This window comes from Astatotilapia calliptera, chromosome 5 (genome assembly GCF_964374335.1).
Source record: "Astatotilapia calliptera chromosome 5, fAstCal68.1, whole genome shotgun sequence".
In the NCBI taxonomy this organism is placed as follows: Eukaryota; Metazoa; Chordata; class Actinopteri; order Cichliformes; family Cichlidae; genus Astatotilapia; species Astatotilapia calliptera.
Window position 1 is genome coordinate 13,499,094 of NC_137426.1, and position 26,386 is coordinate 13,525,479.

The following is a 26,386-nucleotide window of genomic DNA, read 5'->3' on the forward strand; positions in this document are numbered from 1 at the left end:
TGGATCAGTAAAAAAAGATATTTATGATTACAGTATTCATAATATGAAATAAGGGTCATGTGATTCTGCAAGGTTTGCCTCTCTGAGGAAGGCAAATGTGTGATCTTTGCTTTATCTGTGGTTTCCTCCCTGCCTGTACGACCTGGCAGATGAGCCAGAGCGAGGGAGAGAGCGAGGGAGAGCGAGAGAAATCCCTAGAGACAGACTGAGAGAGAGAGAGAGAGAGAGAGAGAGAGAGAGAGAGAGAGGGGGACAGACAGACAGGACCAGACAGACTCCCTCAGCAGTTTAGTCGCCGGTCACTCGGCGCAAAACGCGGATCCTCTAAAGCTGATTTGTTGTAAGGGACTGAAAGTAGCTGAAGTACATTTTTACAACGTTGAAACTACATTTAAAGGCTGCAGCGATACTTCAGCGGCACGCAGATAGATAGATAGATAGATAGATAGATAGATAGATAGATAGATAGATAGATAGATAGATAGATAGATAGATAGATAGATAGATAGATAGATAGATAGATAGATAGATAGATAGATAGATAGATAGATAGATTTTCGTGGAAGAGGAGGAGAAACCTCAGAGAGGAGGAGGAGAGAACCGAGACAGGAGGAGGACCGGAGGGAAAGGAGAGGAGATTGGAGAGAGAGCAGAGAAAAAAGGAGGATTTTTTGGAGGGGAGTTTGTTGTGAGATTTTTATTTTATTTTTTTTAGTCTCCTCTCTCTCTTCCGGTCGCCTCTCCTCCTCCACTCGTCCTCTCTGTCCCGGAGTATTTATGTCTGATTTTAGGAGCATTTAAATGTTAAACTTGATGGGTGTTTTAAACGCCACCGCCGCCAATGTCTCCTGTACTTGTAACTGCAAGCGCTACACCTCCCTCCAGAGCATGGAAATCAGTGAGTAATGACTTTTTTCTGCCTCTACCTCGCTCACTTTTTCCTTTCAAGTGTCTTAAAAATGCGTCTGTGAAGCTTCGCTGCAGGTACTCGGAAGAGTTTCTGTTTCCCTCTGCTCTTTCCACATTATTTCTTTTATTTAAACGACTGGAGTTAAGTCTTCCGTTCTGAGTCAGTTTAGAATCTGCTGTTAGTTTTAATATGTGTCATGGTACTCCCTGCAATTATTAACTGTGGTGAATATTACGTTACCCCTTCTCCTTTTCTAATAACGCCTCATTTTGAACTTAAACCAAAAACCTCAGGCTTCCCCATCTCTTCCTGAAGACTCGGAATGAAAAAGCTCTTCTGTTTGGTTTAATTTATATCACATCATGGCTGTTTCGAGCTGTTTTCTTCGCCATGTCAGCTAACTTTGACAGTTTGGGGTTGCTGTGTTTTTTTTTTGGTCGACTTTCTGAGCCGTTGGCGTTTTCTGTCTGCTTTTGAACTTAACGCTCAGCTGACTTGGGTTTCAGAGAAAACCTGCTCCTTCATTTTGGATTTTGACGGTGAAAGTAAGACTTAAAGTGCGACGAAACTGTCAGGACGTTACCTTGGGGGGACACTGAAAGCTGATGCCCTAGGAATACCTGGGTTTGATCGGTGACAAAGCAGGGGAGTTGGAAGTTTTGTCGTCGCTTCGTCATTCGAGCAAAGCCAGACGGCTGTCTAGCCGCCCGTCTGTGTGCGCGCGTGTGAGAGTGCGCGCGCGTGTGTTTATGTGTGTGGCCGTATCCGGGAAATCCCTGTGTTCCACTGCGTGTGTTTATATTGGCGTATACTTTGTGTCGGAATCTTTGTGTGCTGTTTGGTCTAGCAAGACAGTAAAGCAGCAGCGGTCCCTGCCTGTGTAGATATATATAAAATGTGTTCTTACTATTGCGTCGTAATATTGGAGTTATTAATGACTTAACTGCCCTGTCCATGGGACCCTTCGCCTAGCTGGATCTGACTCCCTGATTCATGTTTGACGACGGTGATTTAGGTCTTTTTAGCTGAGTAAAACTCACAGTCCCAGTATATTTAAATAAAATAAATCGCAGACATGATAACACTGGATCATAGTTCCTGATGCATGAGTATGATCTATAGTTTTTAAATCTTCAAAATATGTAACTAAACCTTTAAAAGAAATGCCATGGATCACAAAGTACAGTATTTGCACAGAAAATATAGAGTACACTGTAGTGCAATCTGTGCTTCATTAAAGTACTTGAGTGAAGTTATGGGGTTCTTCCAGCTGGGGACACCTACTATTAAAACTGCAAACAATCATAATGTTGTGAGGTCATTTAAGACATGAAAGCTGTGTGTGTGTGCATGTGTGTGTCACTCAGACAGCTTCAGACGCAGTTTAGGTTGTTGAAGAAGACAGTGCACACACAGACACTGCAAACAATTTAAGCCTATTGAGGTTTTTTAATGTGACGTCATGCACATGTTGCTCGATATTGGTCTGCCATATTGGATGTGATCCAACTGTCAGTTGCTGAGGGAAAATGTTTTTGTTCCCAAGTGGATGGCATTGGTTCTTGGAGGTTTCTGGCTCTCACTAGGTGAAATTGGTAGCTAAGAAGGCTGGGAATACTGATTTTTCCCTCACGACCAGTGATTACCAGATAGTCATGGACCAATCACCAAGTCTGTATTGGGTGTTATTTACTTACCCTTACCCTATATTATCACAATGATTGTCACAAGTAAAGCAATATATCTCTCTTAATCATGTTTGAGGTTCCAGCAGCAGTTTCAGATAGATGGCCTTTTCCTTTTCCACAGCACCTTTAATGTCTTTTGCTTCACCACTTATCCAAATCTTGTCATGTATGACGAATTAAACATTTAAGATCTAGGGCAAACAAATCTTTGCAGTTTTGCAGGTTTAAACAAGCAAGCTACACACAGAGCGCTTATCTCCACCAAGGTCAGTTTCAAAGAAAATGTTCTGCATTTGTACCAAAACTGAACAGCCTCCATCTTTGCTCATGTTCCACCTCTCCATCAGGTTTCATCAAATTCGGCTTGTGTAATCCTGCTGACACACACAGAAGCCACAGACAACATCTGCATCAACAGACAATAAAAACGAGTTATAGTGAAGAACCAGACAAAGTATAAATCACATCAGTGAAATGGTTATTGATGAAATGATTAAGCATTTGCAAGTTCACCTTCATAATTGGGAAGATGTATTTGTAACAATTGTAAAAATGATTACTTTTAGTTTTCATTCAGTAGATAAATCATACATCCTCTAAAGTGCCAGAAATAGTGATAAAAAGCCAGACGTGACATTATTAGAAGTCTTATTTGATCTGATAAATAGATCAAAACTAAAAGATATTTATTCGCAATCACATCTGCAGAGCTTAATCCAAATGAGCGATTAGATGATGACGTGATTTGCTGCCTTTTAAAAACTGAAAAGCCTTTTGAGCAATGTGTGAGAGACCTAAACTGAAGCATTAATAAAAAGGCTTAATTTCTCCTGAAAGTGATTTTTCTGGATGGTTGAAGCAATATTTTAACAAGTTTTGTGTTTTTCTCATTTAAAATTTAGAAGCCATGATAATGGAGAACGGTGACTAATGTATTTTGTGCAGAAATGGTTCATGATGGTGTCACCTGTCATTTTTCCATGCTGCCATGTTGAGATGACATAAGTCCCAAGCAGATGCTGTCAGACCAGGTTTCCCAACAATAATCCATATTGAATATACTTTGATTCTGTAAATGCATGATAAATAAAGTTATGTGCAATGCCTTGAAAACATACAAATGGTATACTTGTGACAGTTAGAAAGGTCAGTGTGTCAGTGGCCTCAATGGAGTTACTTTTGTGATGTATAGATTTCAGCAGTATAGTGTAGAAAGTTGTGCACTTACCAAGAAATAACATTTGCTTCATATGCTGCACTTTGCAGATATTTACAATTTATTCTTAATGCACAAAACACCCAAGTTATTCCACAATGCGTGCCTGACAGACAGCTAGACACTCTAATGACATATCCCCTTCCAGCTAGCTCTCATGCTACATAGCTAAGATGACACGATGTGTTCCCTCAACTTTCTGGCTGTTATTATGGTTAGACATATATGAAACACTCCAAACAGCAAGTTTTAGTACAAAATGTAATGTGTGATGGTAGATTTCAGTGCTGGTTCATTCCCAGTGACAGCTAGCTAGCAGCTCTTTAGCAGGTATTACTTGATATAGCATTGTTTGTTGTTTAAGCAGGTAAAAACGTTAAGTGTAAGAAGTATAAGCAGACTATTGTAAATATCAGCAAAATACGGCAGCTAGCATGACAAGCGCATTAAAATGTTCAATCACCAGTTTGGGTTGGTGCACAACTTGACAAAGCACTGTAGTGCCGATCCAAGCTGTAGAAATGCAATAGCTGTAAGTCACATGAAATGTTTTGGTAATATAAATAGGATTTTTTTATTCTTAGAACCAGTCTGCGATCGAAATCTCCCAACTAGAATTCCAAGAAAGTAAGTCCATGTAAGCATGTAGTAATGTTGATAGGGGTTATGGCAATCAAGCCATGTGATAACCATAGTTGCCTCAACTTGTAACAGAGAGGCAAGATAAGAATGCAGACAGAGGCGCATACTCAATTCTTCTGTCTGAAAACAGACGTGATGTTTAGTCTGGAGGACAGGAGGAGGGAAACAGATAAACCAAAGAGGCAGACAGTGAAGAGTACTGAGCAGACTAGAGAGACAGCGGAGAGAGAAGTTAGCAAGAAGAAAATGTCAAAACTTTGGAAAAAGCAAATACGGTGTCTGTAAAAGAAAACGACAGAGGAAGTGAAGGAGAAATAAGAGGAAAAAAGAACGGAACAAAAGACATTCTGGTGAATTTTAGATTGCGTAGGAGTTGACAGACTGAAACTAACGATGCGTTGGCTTTTATTAAAAAACCAAAAACAATATCACATTTAAGCTTGTTCAGCTTTACTGGGCAGTAAGCACCGGAGTGTGACAGGAAAGATGAAAAGCACAGTAGAACAAAGTAAAAGATAATCCCCGTTATGCACTTGATGCGGTGATCAAAGGATGACATGATAGAAAAAGGAGGGGTTCCCTAAATTTTTTACCTCTGAAGATCTTAAAAATAGATCTGAAGAAGAAAGCACAGATTTCATAGCAGACACCTGACATATCTGTTGCTGCATATATTAAGGCTGCCTGGTTCAGTTCACCTCTAAAAAAAACTAAAAAAAAAACCCCATCTTTAGTCATTTCACTTGAGCGGTATAAATCAGAAAGTTTCAGCTTTATCTGTCCAAGTTTTTATATCTCTTTCTGAGATTTATAAAAGACGTTAACATGGTTGTGTTAATTTTGCATTAACCAACACAAATGGTGCATCTAACTAGCAGATAATTAAAATAGTATTTCTTATAGACACTTTGAGACGACCACTGAAAATGAAATTAAGTGAAAAGCAGCTCTCCTAGCTGAGTTCTAAAGACATAATGCATCTCAAACCAATTTGGCATCCCATACCGTGTACCTTCAAAGCTGGATTTGAAGCATTTAAACACTTTTAAGTCACTGAATTTAGATAAAAGCATTCATCTGAGATTTGTGAAAGAGCTGCAGATCCTCTGAGTCACCTCAGATTATCATTTATCTGTCTCGCTTCCTCTCATACGCATCCTTCCTTTGTCTCACAAGTTGTAATTGTAGGGTTTTGTGTACCTGTGCAGTCACACACACACATATGCAAAAACACATCTGTTCTGAGCAGCAGATATTGATAGTCAAAGCACATGACATCAGCATTACTCACAGACTAGCCGTGTGTATGTGGAGAGGGGGAGTGAAGTCATCGCTGGTATCAGCTTGTAAGAATCATTTCCTACCAGTAGCTCAGTTTCGCTATTCATTTGTTACTACATGTCTGGCTGCCTTAACATCAACACGTCCTCAGTCTGACTCTATAGCTGACATAAATGTTATCAATAGTGTGTGTCGAAGTATGTGTGAGTTCAGCTGGAGGGTAGGAGTGTGGGTTTTTTGGTTAACGAATTTGAGAAAAACAGTCATAGAGTTCCTGAGTGGAGAGGAGGATGACGCCAACGTTGGCAGGAGGAAGGACACAATGTGACCACGCATCATGTTCAGTCACAAGGTTGATCCTTGCAACAACCCTTATTTGATCACATTGTACTTTAACCTCTTAGCATCCACCAGATCGCCAGTGAACCTTTTAGTGTTAGGGTTAAATTCCCAACAACGCTTCATAAGGAAATGTTGTTCATCTGGTCGGAGATAAGAGGAGTTGAAATGCATGAAAGACAGTCAATTTCCAAGATGACATCTTCTGCTTTTTGAAACTATGCTTGTTTAGCATGTTGCTAAAATGCAAGCTAATGTGGTTTGCTGGTGACTTCTTGGCTGTTAACAGGTTCATTGAAGACAGTTCTTGATTTTTTGTTCTTGCATTTAGCAGTGAATTACCTCTACTAAATCTGGTAATGAAACAATGACAACTTGTAATACTAACAGGCTTTAGCTTTCAATATTTGTTCCCTCTACTAACTGTAAGGGTGGCAACATAAGTAATATACAATCTGAAAATCATCAAGACATATTTGCTCCTTTATTTACAGTTATAAATGTCTACACACTAGATCAGACTCTGAACAATATGATTTATAAGCCCACTATACCCATTTTCAGCTCCATATTTTTAATATAATATTCTTTTCAATCCAGTTCAATTTTATTTATGTAGCATTAAATCACAACAACAGCTGCCCTTAGGTGCTTGAAATTGAAAGGATAGCAGAGAGAAACCCCAGAACAATCAGACGTCCCCGTATGAGCAAACACTTGGCGACAGTGAGAAGAAGAAACTCCCTTTTAACAGGAAGAACCAGGCTCAGGGAAGAGCAGCCATCTGCTGTGACTGGTTGGAGGAGACGGCAGGGAGGGAGATAGATGAATAGATTTTCTAAACAAATGAGATTATCATTCTTGGTTTTAGCTTTTTCCCTTTTCTTAAAGCTGACTCTCTGATTGCCCAATCGTATATGAAAGATATGGCCAGCAGGTGAATGGGATTTCAATGTATATGACATTTTCACTTTCAGTGACATCATACAGAGCCATGAGTGGAAGAAATAACTGAAACAGGGTGTTTTAACTTTTGCTGACAGGGATTCCTTGAACAGTTTAATTGAAAATGCTTGTAACAGAGTTGTATGGCAGAAAACAAGGAGCCTAATAGGTCCACTTAAATAAAACATTAGTCCAGAGTCCTGTCTTGTCACATTAAAATGATACGGAAGAGGGAGATAATTTCACTAGACTAGCCTAACTATTTAATTGATTTACACTTTCCTGCATTTTAAACAACATATTTTTTCTTAAGGAATTAAATATATGAAGTTTGTGTTGTAAACCAGTAAAAGTGATGACTCTGATTAACCTTAACCACAACCAAAAGAATCCAGTTTTCACTCGTAATTCTGTGACAAGAACATTACTCTCTCCTGATCTTAGTTTGGATAATTGCACCTACTTGCACCAAATTCAACAAGAATACATGTAAGTTTTATGTATAGCGTGACAATCTCACATCTAAAATTCATCCCGTCGTTCTGTCGCTATCATGTGTCACGCTGTTAAAATGAAAGTCCCTCCCACATCCTGTTTGGGCTGCAGCTTCCATGTGGCCCAAGACATGATGTGCATTAAAAAACAGGAAAAAAAGCTTCCCTTTTTTTCTCCCATTTCTGCTTTTGACAGATTATTTTTGGCACGAAAGTACATCCTGAGGCAACCTGCATGGAAATCTGTCTTTGATTGTTTTACTGTAAACTGTGGTAGCAACACAGGAATGACGCATAACGCTCCTTTTGACATATCTGTCACCTTTATATTGGCACATTGTTTGGGGGCTGTTGACTGATTATTTCTTCAGAATAATTAAACAGTGTATTATTTCAGGGAAAGGGTTTCAGCAAAGTGCTGAAAATAGAGTTAAATTCTTTCTTCCTTTCTCACTCACTCAGTGAATCATGGAAATTAAATGACTGAGTCTGTTCTGGCTGGCCTCCTAGACTTATTATGTAAACCGCTCTGTCTGGCTGTCTCAGTCCTCTGTGTGAGTGTGCATGTGTGCGCACGCGTTCACATGTGTTAGTCTGCGTTTGTCTGTTAATTTCCTCCCTGTGTGACAGTGTATTTCTGTGTGAGCAGTCAGTTGAGGGGGGATTGAGAAAGAAAAAACAATATAAACAATAATGTTCCTTATTGGACTTTTCTCGCAGCTAAAGAAGATGGGTTGGCGTGGATCAAATTCTGCCTTTTGTGTTTCATTTTTCTGTGACTGACAGCTGGCATCGTCCCAGAAACAGAATCGCTTTAATCCCGTGTACGATATACAGATAGTAATTTGTCTTCAAAAGAATTACCACAAAAAGTTGGCACATCTGCTTCCCCTTTGTTCAGTTTCCGATAACGCACGACTCCTGAGTAACTGGGTTCAGTGTCTTGCTTAAGGGCACAAGAATAGCATTTCCTATTTACTGCGAATTGGTGAGAAATTGCCTCTTTCCAACGTTTCTCACCTCCTTGCTTGTTTCATCCTTGATTTTTCCATTTCACCTCCTGTCTTGTATTCAATTTCATGCATTTTTTAAAATTCTAGTGGCGGATATGTCAAATTGATTCATTTTCATTAGTGGTTTTTAACAGAGATCAACCATATTTGTATATTTAATATTTATGATATTTAATCATTTGAGGAATAGCCGATGCCCTTTATCAGTTTCTTTTTTGTATTGTTTTTTATTGTTGTTTTTTTTTAATTTAGTTCCTTTTTTGTTCCCTAGAAGCAGAAAAAGTCTTTTTCATTTAAAAATTTTTCAGGTTTCCATCACATTATCCTTGAAAATTCAGTCAGAGCAAAATGTATGTGACCCAACAACAATATCAGTTACTGACAAAGTTAAATGAGGGTTTTCAGAGATGTTAGAGAGACGCATTGCTCTCAATGAAGTATGGACTGAAATCTATGGGAGGTAAATGGACTGGTGTTTTTATAGTGCTTGCCTACTCTTGCTGAGCACTCAAAGCCCTAAAACACTACAAACCACATTTACCCATTCAAACATCATTCATTTCTATCACTTTAAACACTTACCTATCACACTCACACCATCAATGGATGCATCAGGGGCAATTTGGGGCTTAGTATCTTACCCAAGGACTTGAGGAGATGGTGATCAAACCACTGACCCTTATATTAGTAGACTACTTGCTCTACCTCCCAAGCTGCAACTATATAGGTATCAGGCAGCTTTAACCTCCGGTCAGTTATACTTTGACAGTCTTTTCACAGTAGATATATATATACTTATATTTTGCAAAGTCAATACTAATACCGAGCCTTTTGTAATTTAAAAACCTGCATAAGTAGAGGTTCCTTAGTTGGTGATGGTTCTTTGAAGAACCAGAGAACGTTTAAAAAATTTGAAACAAGTTTTCCAAGAGAAGATAGCGAGAGTTGCCACTAGAAGATGAGTATCAGCCTGCATACTTAATTTCTAATGCAAGAAACGTCCAAATGTGCCTTTTTTTTCCATAGTGGGTGAAAGACCGAAAGTTGAGGCACACAACAATGTGTGCTGCTGGTAAAGTTTCTGGGCAGCCTTTCCTCATAACAGCCATCCCTCAAGAGTCTCTCCATCTAAAGCAATGCATTATCGGGGGCTGTAACATCTTTTTACTGAATTTTAAATGTGAAAATGTGATGCTGTAATCTTATTATAATGCATATATGTGCGCCCTGTCTTCTCTTTAATGGGTGAAGCAGTCTGAATAAAACATTCAAAAACTGTAAAATAATTTGGTTTATATGTTGGTTGGTTTATATCATATATTTTATGTTTATTTCAGCATCTCCTTGTGGGAACGTTGTTATGGTCTCTGTTTCCGTTTGTTTCACGTAACGTTAAACATATATATCATCCGTAGGTAAATTAAGAGTCACCAAAAAGAAAGCTTTTGCTTGCGTAGGGTCGAGGATGTATATATATGCATATACACACAAATAAATATGTTTAAAGTAAACATAGTCAGGTTTTACTTTTAAATAATTTTTCTTTTCTTAAAAATTGAATTTTGACTAAGTAGACAAAAAACATTATTAATTCAACAATTACTGGATTAAATAACACACAGTTGCAGATTTAAAGTGTTTTTTTCCTTCATTCTTTGTTTAAATCCTTTCGTTCCTTTTTATTCAGCCTCTCAGCTGTTCATTGTTTCTCGGTCTAGACACCAACAACACACACACAGCTCGAAAAAGTCATCAGCATGTTCTCATCATGCATATATGTAGATGCATGCAGTGTGTGTGTGTGTCTAGGGGTTCTGGGTCAGCTTTGGGGAGTTTGTGTTTGTGTGAGTGTGTGCTTTTTGCATATTATCTGCATACCAGTCAGCATTCAGCTGAGCCTCTTGTAGGCTGTTGGACCCATATTGTCCCATTAATTAGTCTGAAGTCAGAGCCAGCCCTATATGTCTGTCTCTCAGTGTGAATAAATCCATACAGAGACTGTCTGAGGTCCAAGAGGCTGGCTCTATAAATAAAGGCAATGACTGTCTGCCTGCTGTAGGCATAGACTCGCACACAGTAATGTGGAAAAGATTGTCTCTTGTTTTTCGTTAATTACGCTGAGGACGAAAAATAAACCTTTATGACTGTCTGGTCTAAATACTTCAATTGTTGTGTGTCAGTGTAGTTTAAAAAAAAGACTGTTTTCTTATTAATTAGTCTGGGACAGAGGAAGTTGCTAACGTTAATGTCTGATTACGTGTTGAGAAGAAATTAAAGTGTCCCTTGGCTTTTGTTAATTGGTCTGAGTCATAATTTGTCTGTCTGGTCTTTTAAGAGCGTGGTGTCACCTGCTAATGTGGAACAGGTCATGAACGCAGGCTTGTCTGCTGAAAAGAAAATTTAAATTATTATTATTTTATATCTTTAAGAGTTTGTGTTTTTGTCACCTCTGTACGCATATGATTGGATGTCTACATGGAATTTAAACGTGATGTCATGTAGAGACTATTCTGAGTGACACGTCAGTAGTTTCATAAGTAAATTGGTGAATCGTTTTCCTTTGTTTTCTCAATTACAAAGTTTCTCCAATTGAATCTGTTCATACTTAAGATCAATGTTTATTTAGTCATTTAGAATCGCACCCCTATGGCATTAATATGGAATCTCTGGTGTTAAATGAATTAGAGTGATACTCAGAATGAAAGTCATCAAAACTGTAGTTTATGAGTCATCTTGTTTAATTAACATTTAGCAATATTTTTGCCTTAAAAGGTTAGTAACTCTCCTGATGGACCATCGGCTTTTTCACATTAACCTAACTTGAAGAAACATGAAAGTAGTTGAGTGATTTCAGACGTTGTGGGAAGAAATATCAAGATTATGTTTAAGTTATGTCAAAGGCCTCCATGAGTAATTCAGTTTGCAGATTTTCATTAGACATTCGGATATTCAGATGTATGCAAATGTTTGCTGTGTCAATGGTGGCATTTTTGCATTTGAAACCAATGTCGTGCTGCATCTGCTGGGAGGCAGTGGGTGAAGTGAAACAGTCTGAGTATCTTTAAGGGTAAAGGTCAAGGGTCAGGTCAGGAGAAGGCAGGGAGGAGGAGGGGTGAAAGGTTCATTGTCACAGCAGAGGGGGTTGGTTTTGGTTGTTTGTGTGCCTTCTCCCATAATATTTCTCCTCACTAACTATATTATGTTAATGAATTCAGTTTTATGTTCCTTGTTTGTTTTTTTTAAGTGCAGATATATTTATGAGACCTTTGATGACTGATTGATTTGTTTCTGTCCACCTGCTGACAAAGCTACCAGTAAATATAACAACTGGACATATTGATGCTGACTGCAGGAAGCCACAGATCAATATAGATAGCCAAGTCTCAGCACAGGGTTGGAGCAGGCTCCAAAAATGAAAAATCTGCATGCTGAAATCAAAAAATTAGAACAAACGAGCGTTTTAAACACACATTTTTTTGACGTCCTTGTCTAAGAAAATATTTGAAACTGCAGTGCTCAATGAAATTATTGCTTAAAATTTAAGGTTAGAAGTCTAAACCATGAGTGTCAAATGCCCAGCCAGCCAGAAGATCCAAAACAACCCACTGGATGGTTTTTCAATGTCTGAAAATTTCAGTGAAGCAGGTCTTAACTTTTGAACTTTTCTCTGGGTTTTTGAAAAAGGAAGCACTGTGCTGACAGTGTCTAAGAATGAATCATGTCGTGAAAGTCTTTCATACTGTATCATTCAAGCCAGATGTCTGAATCATCACCAGTTTTACAGCCTTCTTACTGACAAAGACCTTACGTGTGGCCTGCCCTACCACACCAAAGCAAAGTTGTTAAGCCAGGTAGGCAAAGTGTTTATTTGATTTATGACAGTAGCCTTTGTGGTGACAGTAGCCTGAGTGAATATGGAAGACGGACACATATTATTGAGATTCCACATACTTTTCTGAAGACATCTCAGACTTGAAATGAATGGCTCATATGAAGTCAGAGTGTCTTCTAAAACAAATGGAAAAATTTAGACAGTGTTTTTTTCATTGCTATTTTTCCTTGATTCACTGATCTAGCCCACTTGAGATTAAATTGGGCTGTATGTGGTTCATGAAAGAGTCAAGACTAAACTTGGATGATTGTCAACTACTGGAGAGCATCTTACAAAAAAGACAAAAGCATAGATGATTTTCACCAAATGTGAAAAAAGAATTTGAGTTACGTAAGTCACCACATACGTATTTTGGCCTTTTGTGTGGATATACCTTACATTATGTTCGGAAGCAATCCGTGATGTAGATTTCACACAAAGACGTTTTGTGCGACATTTACGATGATTTGTCAACCAATCAGCTGCCCTCACTGCTAGACAGAGTCTAGACAATGGACACTTCAGTGTACAAAGCACACACATACACTCCCATTCCCCCCACCCACGCGACACAGACGCTCATGACCGTGGGCTTGACCCCTGTGCGCACACACACTCAGACTTCCAGAGAGAACGCGTCTGCCTCCTTTGCCCTCTGGCTCACAGGAAACAGCTGGGACCACGTCATTTGCATCCTCAAACACACACACACACACACACACACACACACACACACACACACACACACACACACACACAGAATGCCACCGTGACTCCTCCTAGCTGTTTATATTGCTAATAATTATCATTACATATTCAACCATTCAAACACATAGACACAAACCAAGCTCCACCTAAACGCCAAGTAACCCCCTCACTCTCTGACTGTCACAAACGCACATACATTTACACACGTACACACTGAGTGGATTTCAGTGTGTCTAGACAGAGCAGCAGGCTAGAAAAGCACACAGACAGCCCCTGTACTCCGCTTCAGATGCACATTAAGGATGTGATTCTAATGGTTTTAGGGCTAAAAGGTGAGAAAATAAAAGCCCACATGCACATCAAAACAAAGTTATATTACAATCATGCTCTTGCACTGTGGCCAAGTCTACATCCCCACTAAGCTGGCTCAGTCGGAAAACACATCTTTTCCTTTCCACTGTGGCCTTTTGTTCACATTCGATGGTGTTTTTCAAAGCCCAAAGCAGATCTCCTGGTCTACAGAGCAGCTAAACATGTAAATGTTGGCCTCAGATTTTTGATCATTGGAAAAATCGAAAAGTTGATCATGGGGAAAAGTATGCAACCTAAGCCTGCTTATGGTGGAATCTATTCGCTTTTTTAGAAAGGGGTTATAAGGAGTAAGGGGTTTACCTTTAAACTAATGTGCTCTGAGAATAGAATAGAACTAAACTTACTGTTGGTCAAACAAACAAGCAGCCTCAGTGCTCTTCAGTCAGTTTTTTATAGCTATGTCTGCACTACTACAGACTGCAGAAAGAAAAAGAGCTTTAAATGGCTGGAGACTTCACAGAGTGCATTTCAATGCATTTAAATATTTAATGTTTAAACTGTAAAAAAACAAGCAGAGGAAAAAGTGAATTTCGAACACAAACATATCCCCAAATAAATAATGATGCAAATAACGGTGCAATGGTTTGCTAACATCCTATGATCAAGGGTGTGTTCAGGGGGTCACATAGGGTGGCACTGGCCCATCTCAAAAATTTCACCACTTTGCAAAAGAGTTCAATGTAAAACAAATTTCAGGCTCCTTTGCAGCACTAATTTTCACTTAATGCTGTTTGTATAAGGGCGCGCAGACCTGCACATTAACATGAAGACTCTGCCTAATGTTTCTCCAAATTTCTGCTCAGTGTTTATTTCTGATAAAATATTATGATAATGGCATTGCATTATATAGATTCTTCAAAACTATATAAGATGAAAACGCTGTAGGAGAATTTTTCAGCAGAAGAAGAAAGCTTTTTGAAATTTTATTTTTGGTCAGATTTAGCAAATATTTGACTGTTTCATGTTTCTGTATTTGCAGTTTTTATGTCTCGGCAACAATAAAGGTAATAATACTACTTCGAATGCTATCGAGATGAGCTGTTGAGATGGCTGTCGAGTTTTAAGACTTGCTTTTGGAAGGACTTAGATAGTTCTGCTGCCCACAAGTGGCAGAAAAATCTGTGAACGGAGCTTCCAGCATCTGTGGTGTCTCAGCCTGACAGCTGTTTTTGTTTTACGTAAACATACCAAATTTTAGTCCATTAAAGTCTTTGTGACGGCCTTGATTGTGCTCTTCATGTAAGCATGGGGACCACAAGACTTGATGATGATGGGTAGGAATGAGAAAACAGGAAATTTAAAAGAAAACAACATGTTGCCTTCATCGGATGTACATGTCTGATGAAGGTTTGTTCTTTTTACTATTTTTAGCCATGACTCAGTGTCCAGCCGCTCCATGGCATCAGACTTAAATTTGTATTTGGCTACCCCACACAAAGTCCACAAGACCTTTTGGAGTCAGTTGAAGTGAAAATTCAACTTGAAAGGTTTAAGGAACTTCTTAGAAGTTGTTTTTTTGTTTGTCTCCTAAATGCACCACAGTATGGAAGGAGTCTTCTTACAGGAGACAAACTTTGAAATAGCTAGTTTCTTTAAAAAAGACAAACAATTCCCATCACACCTGCACTGACAGATTCTTGGCTACATCAGAAACACGATCGCTGCTCACATTGTGTCCACTAGCTTCCCACACCTTCCTCAGTGAGGAGACGGTAGACTTTGCCAGCTGGCATGCACAGCTTAATGTGAGGCCCATATCATTTTGTGCTCTGGAGGCATGGAGCCAGTTTCCCAGCTTGTTTGCCATCCATCCATTAAGCTTTCACAACACACACCCTCTTATGGTAAACATTTCTGACCCTGATGATACGGAGAAACATCAACAGCATTAAAACACTGTCGGCTGTAAGTACAGGGAAAATATCATTGCTCTCTCGCAGACAGATTTCCACGTGTATGTTGGGTTTTTGCCAGATGTCTTTTGCAATAAACGTTAGAGTTCTACATGTCTACCACAAAATATTCAGACGGTAAAATATTTTCACCCTTTATTCCCCCCCACCCCCCGCTCCTGCTCATTCTTTCCTTTTTATACTTTCCATGCAGTTCTTTGTTTCAGCTTTGTTGCAGTCATGCTGTTTGGGTTTCTGCAGAAAATTGTTTTGTCTAAACTAGAGGTTATCTCATCTCTAGCACACAGACACATACACACACGCAAAGGCACAAAAGCAAAGGCGTGTTGATTCATGTGGAGGATAAAGAAAGGACATGAGCTGATTAGAGGTGAGTCTTTAAGAAAGAAAGTGCCCTCTCAGAGCCAGGTGTTTTTGAACGTTTTAGCCACCGGGCTCTGAGAGTGCACTTTCTTTCTTAAAGACTCACCTCTAATCAGCTCTCGTGAGGCAGGTGAGGCTTCGGTTTCTTGCTCAACGGCACCTGAATAATAAAGGAAGCATTCAGGTGTTCACTTGTTGCTATTGTTGGATTGCAGTTTATAAAGAGAGTGAGGGTGGCGGTGTTGGTCAAGGGAGGGTAAGAATGTGTTTAGTCATCAAATGGTTCAGTATTTCCTTAATGGAGCATGTTAATGTAAACAGAGATCATCAAATGTAGCATTTACATTATTATTCCACCATCATCATAGGTATTGGCATCTGTTACAATTCTTCAATGAAATAAAAGGAGCGACTGCCTGGGAGGGGAATTGCTACTAACTTAAGAAAATTAGCAAAATGTGTGTTAGGATAGGCTTTCTGGTTTTTAATACAACCACAAATAGTCTGGTTGCACTTCAAAACCACAAAAAAGTCTTAGAAGATACTAAGGAAAATAGTACAACTTTTCCAAATGACTTATTCTTGAAGCATAGATCGTGAAACCTTAAACTTCAACAGGTTGCTGTTTTTGAAATGACAGCGTTTGCTTATTATGTTTTTTAAATTCTAAAAGCAAACCAAATATGTTTGGAATTTGGACTTCGTCGCTATGATCCTGAGCAGATAAATGAGTAAAGCGCCAAATCACAACAACAGTCGCCTCAAGGCGCTTTTTATTGTAAGGTAGACCCTACAATAGTAAAATTGTTCATTATTGAGAAAAAAAAATATAATGAAAGTTAGAATTAAGAGCCTTCTGAGCAAACCTACTCCTTATTTCGAGTCTTTGTTTGGCCTCCACCTCTTCAGCTGTTAGTGTGTAACTTGTAACTGCGTAACAGGTGTGTCGTTTTTAAAAGAGATTAATTATGAACACAGCTTCCTAGCAAGTCTTTAAAAGAAAGAGCTGTAAAATTTGTGAATTCATCAATACAAGTGATCTATTTTAGATTATGTTTAGTCATCCAATTCATCACTGATATCAAAATATTTAATAGTAGAGCTTTTAGTGGGGATTGGTACTTGAATCACATGGCATCCAGTCTGAGCACAACAGATTTTCGTGCACAGTAAATCATTAACATCGTTCTCAGTGTTTGCTTGTGTTCCGCACACACTCACTGTAGCCGCAGACAGAAGTGCTTTTAATTCATTAACCATTGTTTATTAATGTGGAATTGATTTTCCCATGCAGACACACAAAAACGCACACAGGGTCAGACAGACATTGTTTTGTCTAGCCAGGTGTGTGTGTGCGCGTGTGTGTGTGTGTGTGTGTGCATGAAAGGACTGGCTGAGCGAGTTTTGATTTGGCAGCTGGAGACGAATGCCTGGCTCACACACACACACACACATACATATATTTGCCTCGTTTTGCAGGCTTGATCGCAAACTCATTACCTCTATAACTGCTTTTAGCTTATCTTAGGCACACACACCTGCAGAACACAACAGGTTTGTCCTTGAATATTTATTACACTAAATTCATACCTCCTTAGTGACCCTTTATCACTGAAACACCACTAATTTTTCTCAGTATTATTTCTTTTATATTCTTCTAAATGCATAAAAATTCACTATTAGTGGGCTATTGTGATACATTTAATGCTATGAGTCATTTTTAACAAGTTTTTGGAGCATGGCTTAAAACAGTTCTCTATTGAGGATACGCAAGTAAAATAATTTATAACTGTTTTGTCAGATAAAAGCAAACTTTTGGTTTCTTTCAGCTTTTGGACGTAGCTCAAAATGTCTTAGATGTTAGAAACCCATTTAGTGACTTAGCACACTTACAAATTCTTGCTCACTAAAGTGACCGACTAAGATTAAACTAATAGTAGCTGGAAAAAATCAGTAACATCTCATCAAAATTTAAAAAAAAAATCAGCCCAATTTCCCCAATCCATGTATACAGGATGCATCTTAATACTACTTAGAGTAGAGAGTTGGGTGTTCGTCTTGTAATTGGAAGGTTGCCGGTTCCAGACCCGGCTCGGACAGTCTCGGTCGTTGTGTCCTTGGGCAAGACACTTCACCTGCCGCCTACTGGTGTTGGCCAGAAGGGCCGATGGCGCGATATGGCAGCCTTGCTTCTGTCAGTCTGCCCCAGGGCAGCTGTGGCTACAACTGTAGCTGCCTCCACCAGTGTGTGAATGTGAGAGTGAATGAATAGTGGAATTGTAAAGTGCTTTGAGGGGTCCCGAAAAACGCTATATAAATGCAATCTATTATTATTACTTAATGCATTAAATCGTGACATTGAAATTCATTATTAACATTAATTTAAATCAAACAACAGGAAATTAATCAACGACTGTTTGGATAATTGATAAAGTCATTTCTGGCCAATAACATGAAACATTTGACAGATCTGTGCCAGTTTTTACATTAACGGAATTTCTTTATTCTTCAAACTGTTAATCAGACACCGCTAGACATTTGACAATGCTGTCTGGAGTCTAGGAAAATGTGACAGCGATTCTTTTTCTAATGTTTTATAGAACAAATATTTGGTTAATAAGCAGAAATAATCTCAGAAGAGTCATTAGCTGGAGCTATGAAAGAAATATCGTGCACTGGCACATTTATCATATTGAATCACGTCCTCTTGTGATAAGTTATCAACACACTGGTGCCAAATACTTAACGTTTTTATTAAAGCATTCAGGAGATCTAAACGGGCTACCCTGCCAGTCTTAGGTCACTTAAAGACTCCTTATGGTGGAGCGTATAAAATGAATGAGGGTAAAGTGAAGAGAGGGGTGTCACTGTACTGTGATGTGTTACTGTAAACAACCTAATGTAATAATATCATATTGAAAACTGATCCTTGGCTCTCAGCCCCTAGTGTATGCCAGTTATAATATGCATGATATCCGTACTGTTCTTTTATGACAGAAATAATAATTGTGTATACTAAAATGAAATCGTGATTATTTAACTATTGGCTTTACAAACACACACATTCATTAACAGGGGACGTGGTGGGAACACTGGGTTATCATGTTGAAAGCTGGGCCCAGACTGTGGGTCCAAGTGAGGCCTGTGGCTCGGCACAGATGTGGAGAGTGAGGGAGAGCTGTCCTGACGTGAAGTGGGCCTGGCAAGAGACCATTAGCAATGTGGAGAGGCAACTGTAGGCAATCATTAATGATCCAACCATTAATGAGCCCTCTGCAGGTTTATCCATGCAAAGTGTGTTTCAACTTTTTAATTCCCACTAGAAAGATTTTGTTGATCAAAGGCTGATTTTCAGTTATTTGAAATAGAGTTGAACCAGTAACTGATTTTTTTAAAGAAGGTCAAAAAGTGCACAGCTACAAAGAAAAGAGGAGCGCTGAATTTTTAAAAAATGAATGAGGGACAATAATTATTTTATCCATGTAAGCTTGTAGATGTAGAATACAGAAAAGACTAGTCATGCACAAAAGTAAATGTAACAATATAACAGTAAAGGTTGGTGTAATTTTGCTGTAATAGTACTGCTAAAGGGCACTTTGGCAAAAATTTGCCACTGCTGACAGAAGGAATTGAACCAGTAACTTTGTTAGCTAACCTGATGACCTGTAAATGTGTGTCTGTGTGCGCGCAGCCACTGATTGCACGCTGCTAATGATTATTATTATGTCTAGTGTCACTTTGGATCAGGTCCACTATAAACACACACACACGAATGTGACCTGCCCCGTGACTTTCTTGTCTCTTTCTCATTCAAATGAACACCGTGTGTGTTTGTGAACGAAGGTCTATCTGTGTGCGTGCGCGTCTGCGTGTGCGGGGGTGCGAGACGACAGGGGTAGTCTAGCTCCTTCTGGCTAGAATTATAATGAGCAACACACACATACACTCGCGCGCGCACACACAAACACAGAGCCAGACAAGCAGCTGATAATGAGGTTTGATTTTCATATGTTTCAGACAGAATGCTCTGCAGGTCAGCTAGTACACAGAGGAGCAGTGTGTGTGTGTGTGTGTGTGTGTGTGTGTGTGTGTGTGTGAGAACACTGAGTGAATGATTTCCGGTCTCCTTGTTGGACTTTACATACTGTCACTTTTTCCATTGTTAACATTGATGGCTTTGCGTGTCCAGTACAGCACGAGGTGTGTTGTTTGCATTTGTCAGTGCCTTGTTTCCATTTCGCTGATGTTTCTGATGTCAGCACAGCAGGGATTCTATTAAATTTTTATTCATTTCCTTTATCATCCCACAGCTCAGCCAGACTCCTGCAAACCAGAAAAAACAAATATTCTTAAGACATGCAGAAACATAACTGTAACTGTGTGGTCAGGATAATGTCTTTTATACAGTTTTACATTTTTTACTGTAATAATTTTGGTGAAAACAGTGCAATTGCTATAACAGAATTAAAGATAAAAAATGAGTTATTTCTGTAAAACCTTTGGACAACAGATGCCAAACACAAGACAACTATAATAAATACCGCCCACATGCTGATGAGAGCTAGTCAAACAAACAGCATGGTTATATCTTTTTAATAGCAACTTCAAAACATGGCCAACTTCAGAAAACAGACATACGCATACATATCACAGAGAGTAAAACAAAGTCAAGCCAAAAAGCAAATTATTTACAATTACAAAAATGCATTAGTGGTATTGAAATTGCATTTTTTTAAAATAAAATGTAAGTAAGCTAATGTACAGTACTGTAGCTCAGTATATTCACCACCTGTCACGAAAGTAATTCTTCTTCCAGTATTTTTACAAGAAACCTCAAAAAGCTGTGAACTCGTAGAACTTTAATCAGCTGTGTTGCAATTGTTTTAGGTGAAAACAGCATAAAACATGAAAGCACCAAACTTACTGATTAGTGCGACCTGCTCAATGAGACGTTTCAGTACTATAGCTTTTAATGCTATCCAAACACATTTACTTTTTTCTAATAATAATCCTTATTATTATTATTCAGTTTTATTAAAGTTGTCATTGGTTTTTGTTAAAAAACAAAGACTTTTGTATTTTATCATTCGTATTTAAAAAAAACTGAGTCAAATGTGTTATTAGGGTGGACTCTGAAAGGTCATTAAAGTCTGAAGGTCAAAGTGTCAAAGGTCACAGCACCTGTATTGTATTGGTGAGAGCTGGCAGCATGCTTTATGTGTTTCATGGTCAGGATATTTAGTTTACTCAGAGTCAGTGACCTACTCTCTGCTAGAGTTAGCATAGCTAGCGTTCCAGATGGGACTTGCAATTTAACATGGGAGTTCCCTGGATTAACACTCTAAATTTAGACTAATGCTTCTCTGTCCTTCTTCCACTCCAGCACTCATCTATTCCATACACCCAGTTCTTACACCTATTACATATCCTCCAGTTCTACTTTATTTTGTCTTGTTGTAAAATGTCTGCACTGAACATTTAGATAAGGTGGTTACTTACGTGGTGAAATAATGCTCTTTATCACAATGGCAGTGATGGCTGTTTTGTTTTTTTCCCTTATCCATTTAGTTTTAAAATTTGATATATAGACTGTGATATCGGTATTTGTTTTATTATTATTATTACAGTACAGTGGTTTGACATAGTTAACCTCTGTACTGATTTGCATGCATTCATTTTTTTTGTTTTTACAGGGAAAGAATCTCCATTTGAGATGGATTCAGATACATATGTCAGCACATTTTGCTTGCTGTTACCTCTAACTTCTTCCTGGGTTCAAACCTGGGCAGGGCCTTTCACTCATTTGCACCTTCTCTCCGTACTTGCACGTATTTCTCTGGGAGCTCCGGTTTCTTCCACCATCTAAAACAATGCCCTAGCCAGCAGGATCTGGTCCTCATTTGCAAAGTAGGCTTTGGGTAATGTAAAATTACACACTGTGCAAGTGGATCATGTAAAGTTACAGTTCTGGTTTTACATTTTGTTAATCATCTGTTACACTCGCAATCGTCACACTTTTGGGCTTTAAAATGCTTCAGTCGGTGAGTCTATTGACAACTTTACTGTCTAGTATTTCAATACATCAACTGTCAAATTCCTGTACTTTACACTGCAGCAGAGGTCCTTAGCTAATGTTCCTGCTCTCATTAAAGTCTGTGTGTGTGGGTGTGTGTGTGCTCGGTTTAAGTAACACATGACTGCGTGTCGTCCCAAACAAGACGTGATGAGAGAGAAGTTTCCTTTTTCAGAGCAAAGACTAATGAAAGATGAGAATCAGAAATGGGATGACGGTTAGAGAAAGATGAGGAAGGATGATAACTTACCCCTTCAAACATGCACACACTCACACACACACACACACACACACACACACACACACACACACACACACACACACACACACACACACACACACACACACACATTTCTGTCTCTATTTTCCCACTGTTGAATCAAGCAGTGGGAGTTTTATGGACCAAAGTTCCCACACTTGTTGGCTGCACCATGACTATGACTTCCAAAGTCAATGGGAAGAGACAGTGTGTATCATTTTGTGTGTCTTTCTTGTATGTATGTGTGGGTGTTTGTGCAAACCTCCCTTACACACACACACACACACACACACACACACACACACACACACACACACACACACACACACACATATACCACCACCCATTGCCCCCTATAGCCTTTCTCATGGAAATTGGCAGGCAAAATTGTGTGAACCTATGACCTATAACTCTGCCTCTCACACTCACACACATATAGGAGCTTGCACAAACACTCTCTCTCTCACACACACACACACATACACACACACACACACAGCTGTCTGTGCTATTTCTGACTACCCAGACTGTCGAGTCATCTGAGGACTGAGAAAGGGGGGAGGAATTAGCGAGCTCTTTTCTCTCTCTTCTTCCCTTTCTCCCTTTCTACTCTTTTCATCATTGATTTTTTTTTACATTTTCTTTTCTGGTTGCCTTCCTTCCTCCCTTTTTAAGCTTTTCAACCTCATATTTTCCATCTCCTTTGCTAATATATTTCATGTCCTGCCTTCTTTTCTGCCTCCCTTCACATTCCCTGCTTTGCACTCTTCAACTTCTTCCCTTCCACTCCCTCCTTCCTTCCCACCATATTTTCTTCCTCCCTGTCTTCCTTTCTCCTACCACCCCTCCCTCAATTCTCCTGCCCTCCCCACTCTCTCTCTCTGTCTGCACTCTCAGAGCCATCTGACTCGGCAATGACCGCTTGTGACCTTTAGTTGAATGCAGGAGGAGGAGGAGAAGGAGGCAGATAGACTGAGAGCAGGCAGCGGATGACAAATGAGCTAATTGCTTTAGATTAACCATGGAGTGTCTGCCTGCCTGCCAGGCTTACGGCCTCCTCCTGTCTAGACAACACCACAGAGGGAGGGAAGCGATCAGCAATCTCTCTCATGCAACAATTCTGAGAAGTGAAAATGTTTCTTTAGCATTGCACAAGGAAAATTAAAGGAACTTCAAACGGCTATTTAGAATTGTTCTTCCTTGAAGATAAGGCACTGGGAAGACACAGGTCTGAACCTTGATCTTTCAAAAAGAAAATATGCTAAATTTTAGTGCAACACTGTAAATCCTGCATAATTCAACCTGACACCATTTTTTTTGTTTCAGTCCTGATAAACCAGAAAGCACCACAGACTTTCTGTTTAGTCTCTAAGCTGATGTAAGCTGTGCAATCAGACTCAGGATGAAATGAGAGATGTCAGGCTTTTATTTTGATGATCAGTTTTTACACAAACCATCTTTTTCTGAGATTATCTTTAATATGCTGCAAATTCTTTTTGGCATAATCAAATTCATAAAAACAAAAAATGAAATGTAACTCTCAACTGTTTTAAGTTCAGTCATAAAGTCAAACTTTGACTTCTTCAACTTTTCAGTTTTTTATCACTTTGAAAATATATGCACGTTTTAAAATCGTGCACTAATTTTCAGTGTCTGATCGCTACAATGTTGCAATGAAGCATAGCTAATAGGCCTAGAATAGCAAGACGTGCTGCTGCAGAAGCCTTGAGGCAAATAACAGCAAAACAACTAATGGAGACGAGTTGGAGATGCTTTTATTGCATTAAAATGATTAAAACAATTACACAATACAATTATATATTAGAAGGCATCTGTCATAGATTAAGGAAAGACGGCAGCTATGATAAACTCAAATGGCGTCATTAGAAAAAATATTCCTGCATAAAAGATAAGGGGTCATAAATGAATCCTCTCAGTTATTTTGGTTGCTTGTCTAATCTGGCTGAAGGTTAAGCACCTGCACTGATTCAATTAGTCAGTCAACTGAAGATAATTTGAAACTGGATGAGCCATTTAAGTCATTTTTAATCACCATCACACATGTGACAATTTTTTTAGTAAACTGCAGATTAGAACAAACAGGTGAGCTGAAAATATCGCCTTAACTATTCAAGGATTAAATAAAAATTATTTTGCACAATACAGTTGCACCCCAGATGGCTAATGAATTAGTAAGAGATTTTTTTAGACTCCATTTGTGTGAAATACAATGAAGGTTAGGGGTAGAGAAGTCGTCTTTTGGATCACAGTCCACTGTCCATTATTTAAAGACAAAAAATAAAAGAGTTTGATGAAGTCAACAAGGGTAGCAGTGTCTTTTGAAATTTATCTGGGGCAGAGGGATTTCTTTGACTTATAACCTTAGCAATTGTCAAAGCAGCGTGGGCTGAGGCTTAATAAACCCATGAATGCGGTTTTCTGTTTGCATTTGGCACAAATACTCGGCGGTGCACATTTTTGTCTGCCAGGAAGAAATCAAATACACTAAAGCTTGATCATTGTTTGCCTATTTGTTTTATATTTCTTTTCTTGTCTCTTTGAATGCACACATATGAGCATGTAGCTGAGATTTTGGAGCCTCTGCGGTTTGCACAAACCTGCTTTTTGTAGCATACCACAGACACAGTGTTATTATGTATCTTCGCTGGAGCATGTTTTAGCCTCAAGGATGTTTTTCAGTGGTGCATCTGCACAACACATTTGCTTTAAAAATAATTTTGGCATACCAAAAAGGCTTCTGCGATTGAAAGAGAAGAGAAATAAGGATGAAGAATAAGATGACAGAGAGAAAAGAGAAGAAGAGGGAATGGGGAAAATGAGGTGGAATGGCTGCGCATTTTAAATCTCCACAGGGTGGGGGAAAAACATGCCCTAAATTCTGCAAAAAATAAAATAAAATCTCTCTGCAAAATTGTGCACCTTAAAATGAGCGGCATAAGTGGATTAAAACACAGTTAGCATGCAGAATGGAAGGAGTGAGCTAAACGCAGCATTATTGACACTGGAGAGAAAAGAGAGAATCAAAATAAGAGCAGAAAAGAAAGGGAAGGGAGGAGAGCTGCTGGCCGACCTGCTGGCCTCGCAGTTTTGGGAGCTCTGTGTTCAAGGGAATTGACAGAGTATGTGTTTATAGCAATAGTAGGAATTTTTTATTGAATGATGACGCATCAATTTGCAAAAGCCGAAAGGAAACAGGATAACAAACATTAAAACGTCAGCGAAAGGCACTCCAGAGTGGCTCAAACTTGTGCCTGTAAATGCAGCTTTCAAACATTCGGTCCACGGGCCAGAACCCCTGGTGTGTCGATGCCAAAATATTACAAGGGTGTGGAAATATCTGGAAGCTTAAAAGTATTTTTTTTTTTATCTCTACAAGTTGTCTAAACTGTAAAAAAGTAAAAAAAAAAACAAAAACAAATCTGTAGTTCCAAAATACTTGTAGATCTACTTTAATCTATCACTTATAGTCTGCTCTTCATGTGTTTTGTAAAGAATGGTTTAATAAATGTGGTTTTACTTATTTAGACTAAAAGCAACGGAGAAGGTGGACATGTTTACTTCTTATTATTAATATTGTTAATTTAATATGCATGGGTTTTGCTGTTGGGGCCCACTTTACATCAGATTTGGCTATATATGTACTTTTACCAAAATGAGTCAAACAAGCCTAGTGTCACTACAAAGCTATAAATATGTCAATAGAAGTGCTATAAATATAATATTAAGATGACCAGTTTTGAGATATCCAGTAGGAAGCAAACAACTAAATTAGCACATAAAAAAAGGTGTGTAAGTGCCAGAATGCAACAGTATGGCTTTATGTGCTAAATCCACTTTTAATTTTTGAACAATGTTGCCATGAAATGTTCAAACCTCGGACAGAAAGGAGAAAAAAAAGGACTGAAAGGAAGGACGGAAAGATATCAAAGGGAGAAATTAAGGGACGTACTGTAGCAGACATGGGAGGAAAGGAACACAGACACCCACATGAGCAAACATAAACAGACTAAAATTATTATCTGTAAACAGTCACATTGCCTGTTAAAGCGAACTGTTGTTATTGTCAAAGGCAAAAAAGGAACAGAGAGGCACTTAAACATACAGCGATGCCAGTCTCGCCATCTGTGTGAAGCCACCCAGACTGTGTGTGTGTGTGTGCGCGTGTCTGTGGGCTCACTGCCTGCTGACAGCTTGTTCTTTCAGCTGGTGCTAAACTCCCACAACTTTTCTTTCCCTCCCTTTCCTTTCCCTTCGCAACATACCGTACACAGCACAGTG

At 38.9% G+C, this 26,386-nt stretch overlaps 1 protein-coding gene and 1 long non-coding RNA gene across 2 annotated transcripts in view; one reads left to right on the forward strand and one right to left on the reverse strand.

Annotated features, from left to right (window-relative positions):
* Window positions 1-290: 290 nt before the first annotated feature.
* Window positions 291-26,386, forward strand: part of pmepa1 (prostate transmembrane protein, androgen induced 1) — a 33,891-nt gene continuing 7,795 nt past the window's right edge. The window contains exon 1 of the mRNA XM_026167316.2: window positions 291-898. Coding sequence (XP_026023101.1) covers window positions 802-898 — 97 coding nt within the window. The 5' untranslated portion in view covers window positions 291-801. The remainder of the gene's footprint in view (window positions 899-26,386) is intronic.
* LOC145428873 (uncharacterized) lies at window positions 2,840-5,887 on the reverse strand. Its single transcript, XR_013909204.1, has 3 exons — window positions 5,748-5,887; window positions 3,566-3,667; window positions 2,840-2,972 (listed from the first exon to the last, which is right to left on the reverse strand). It is a non-coding gene; the product is annotated as an uncharacterized LOC145428873 (long non-coding RNA).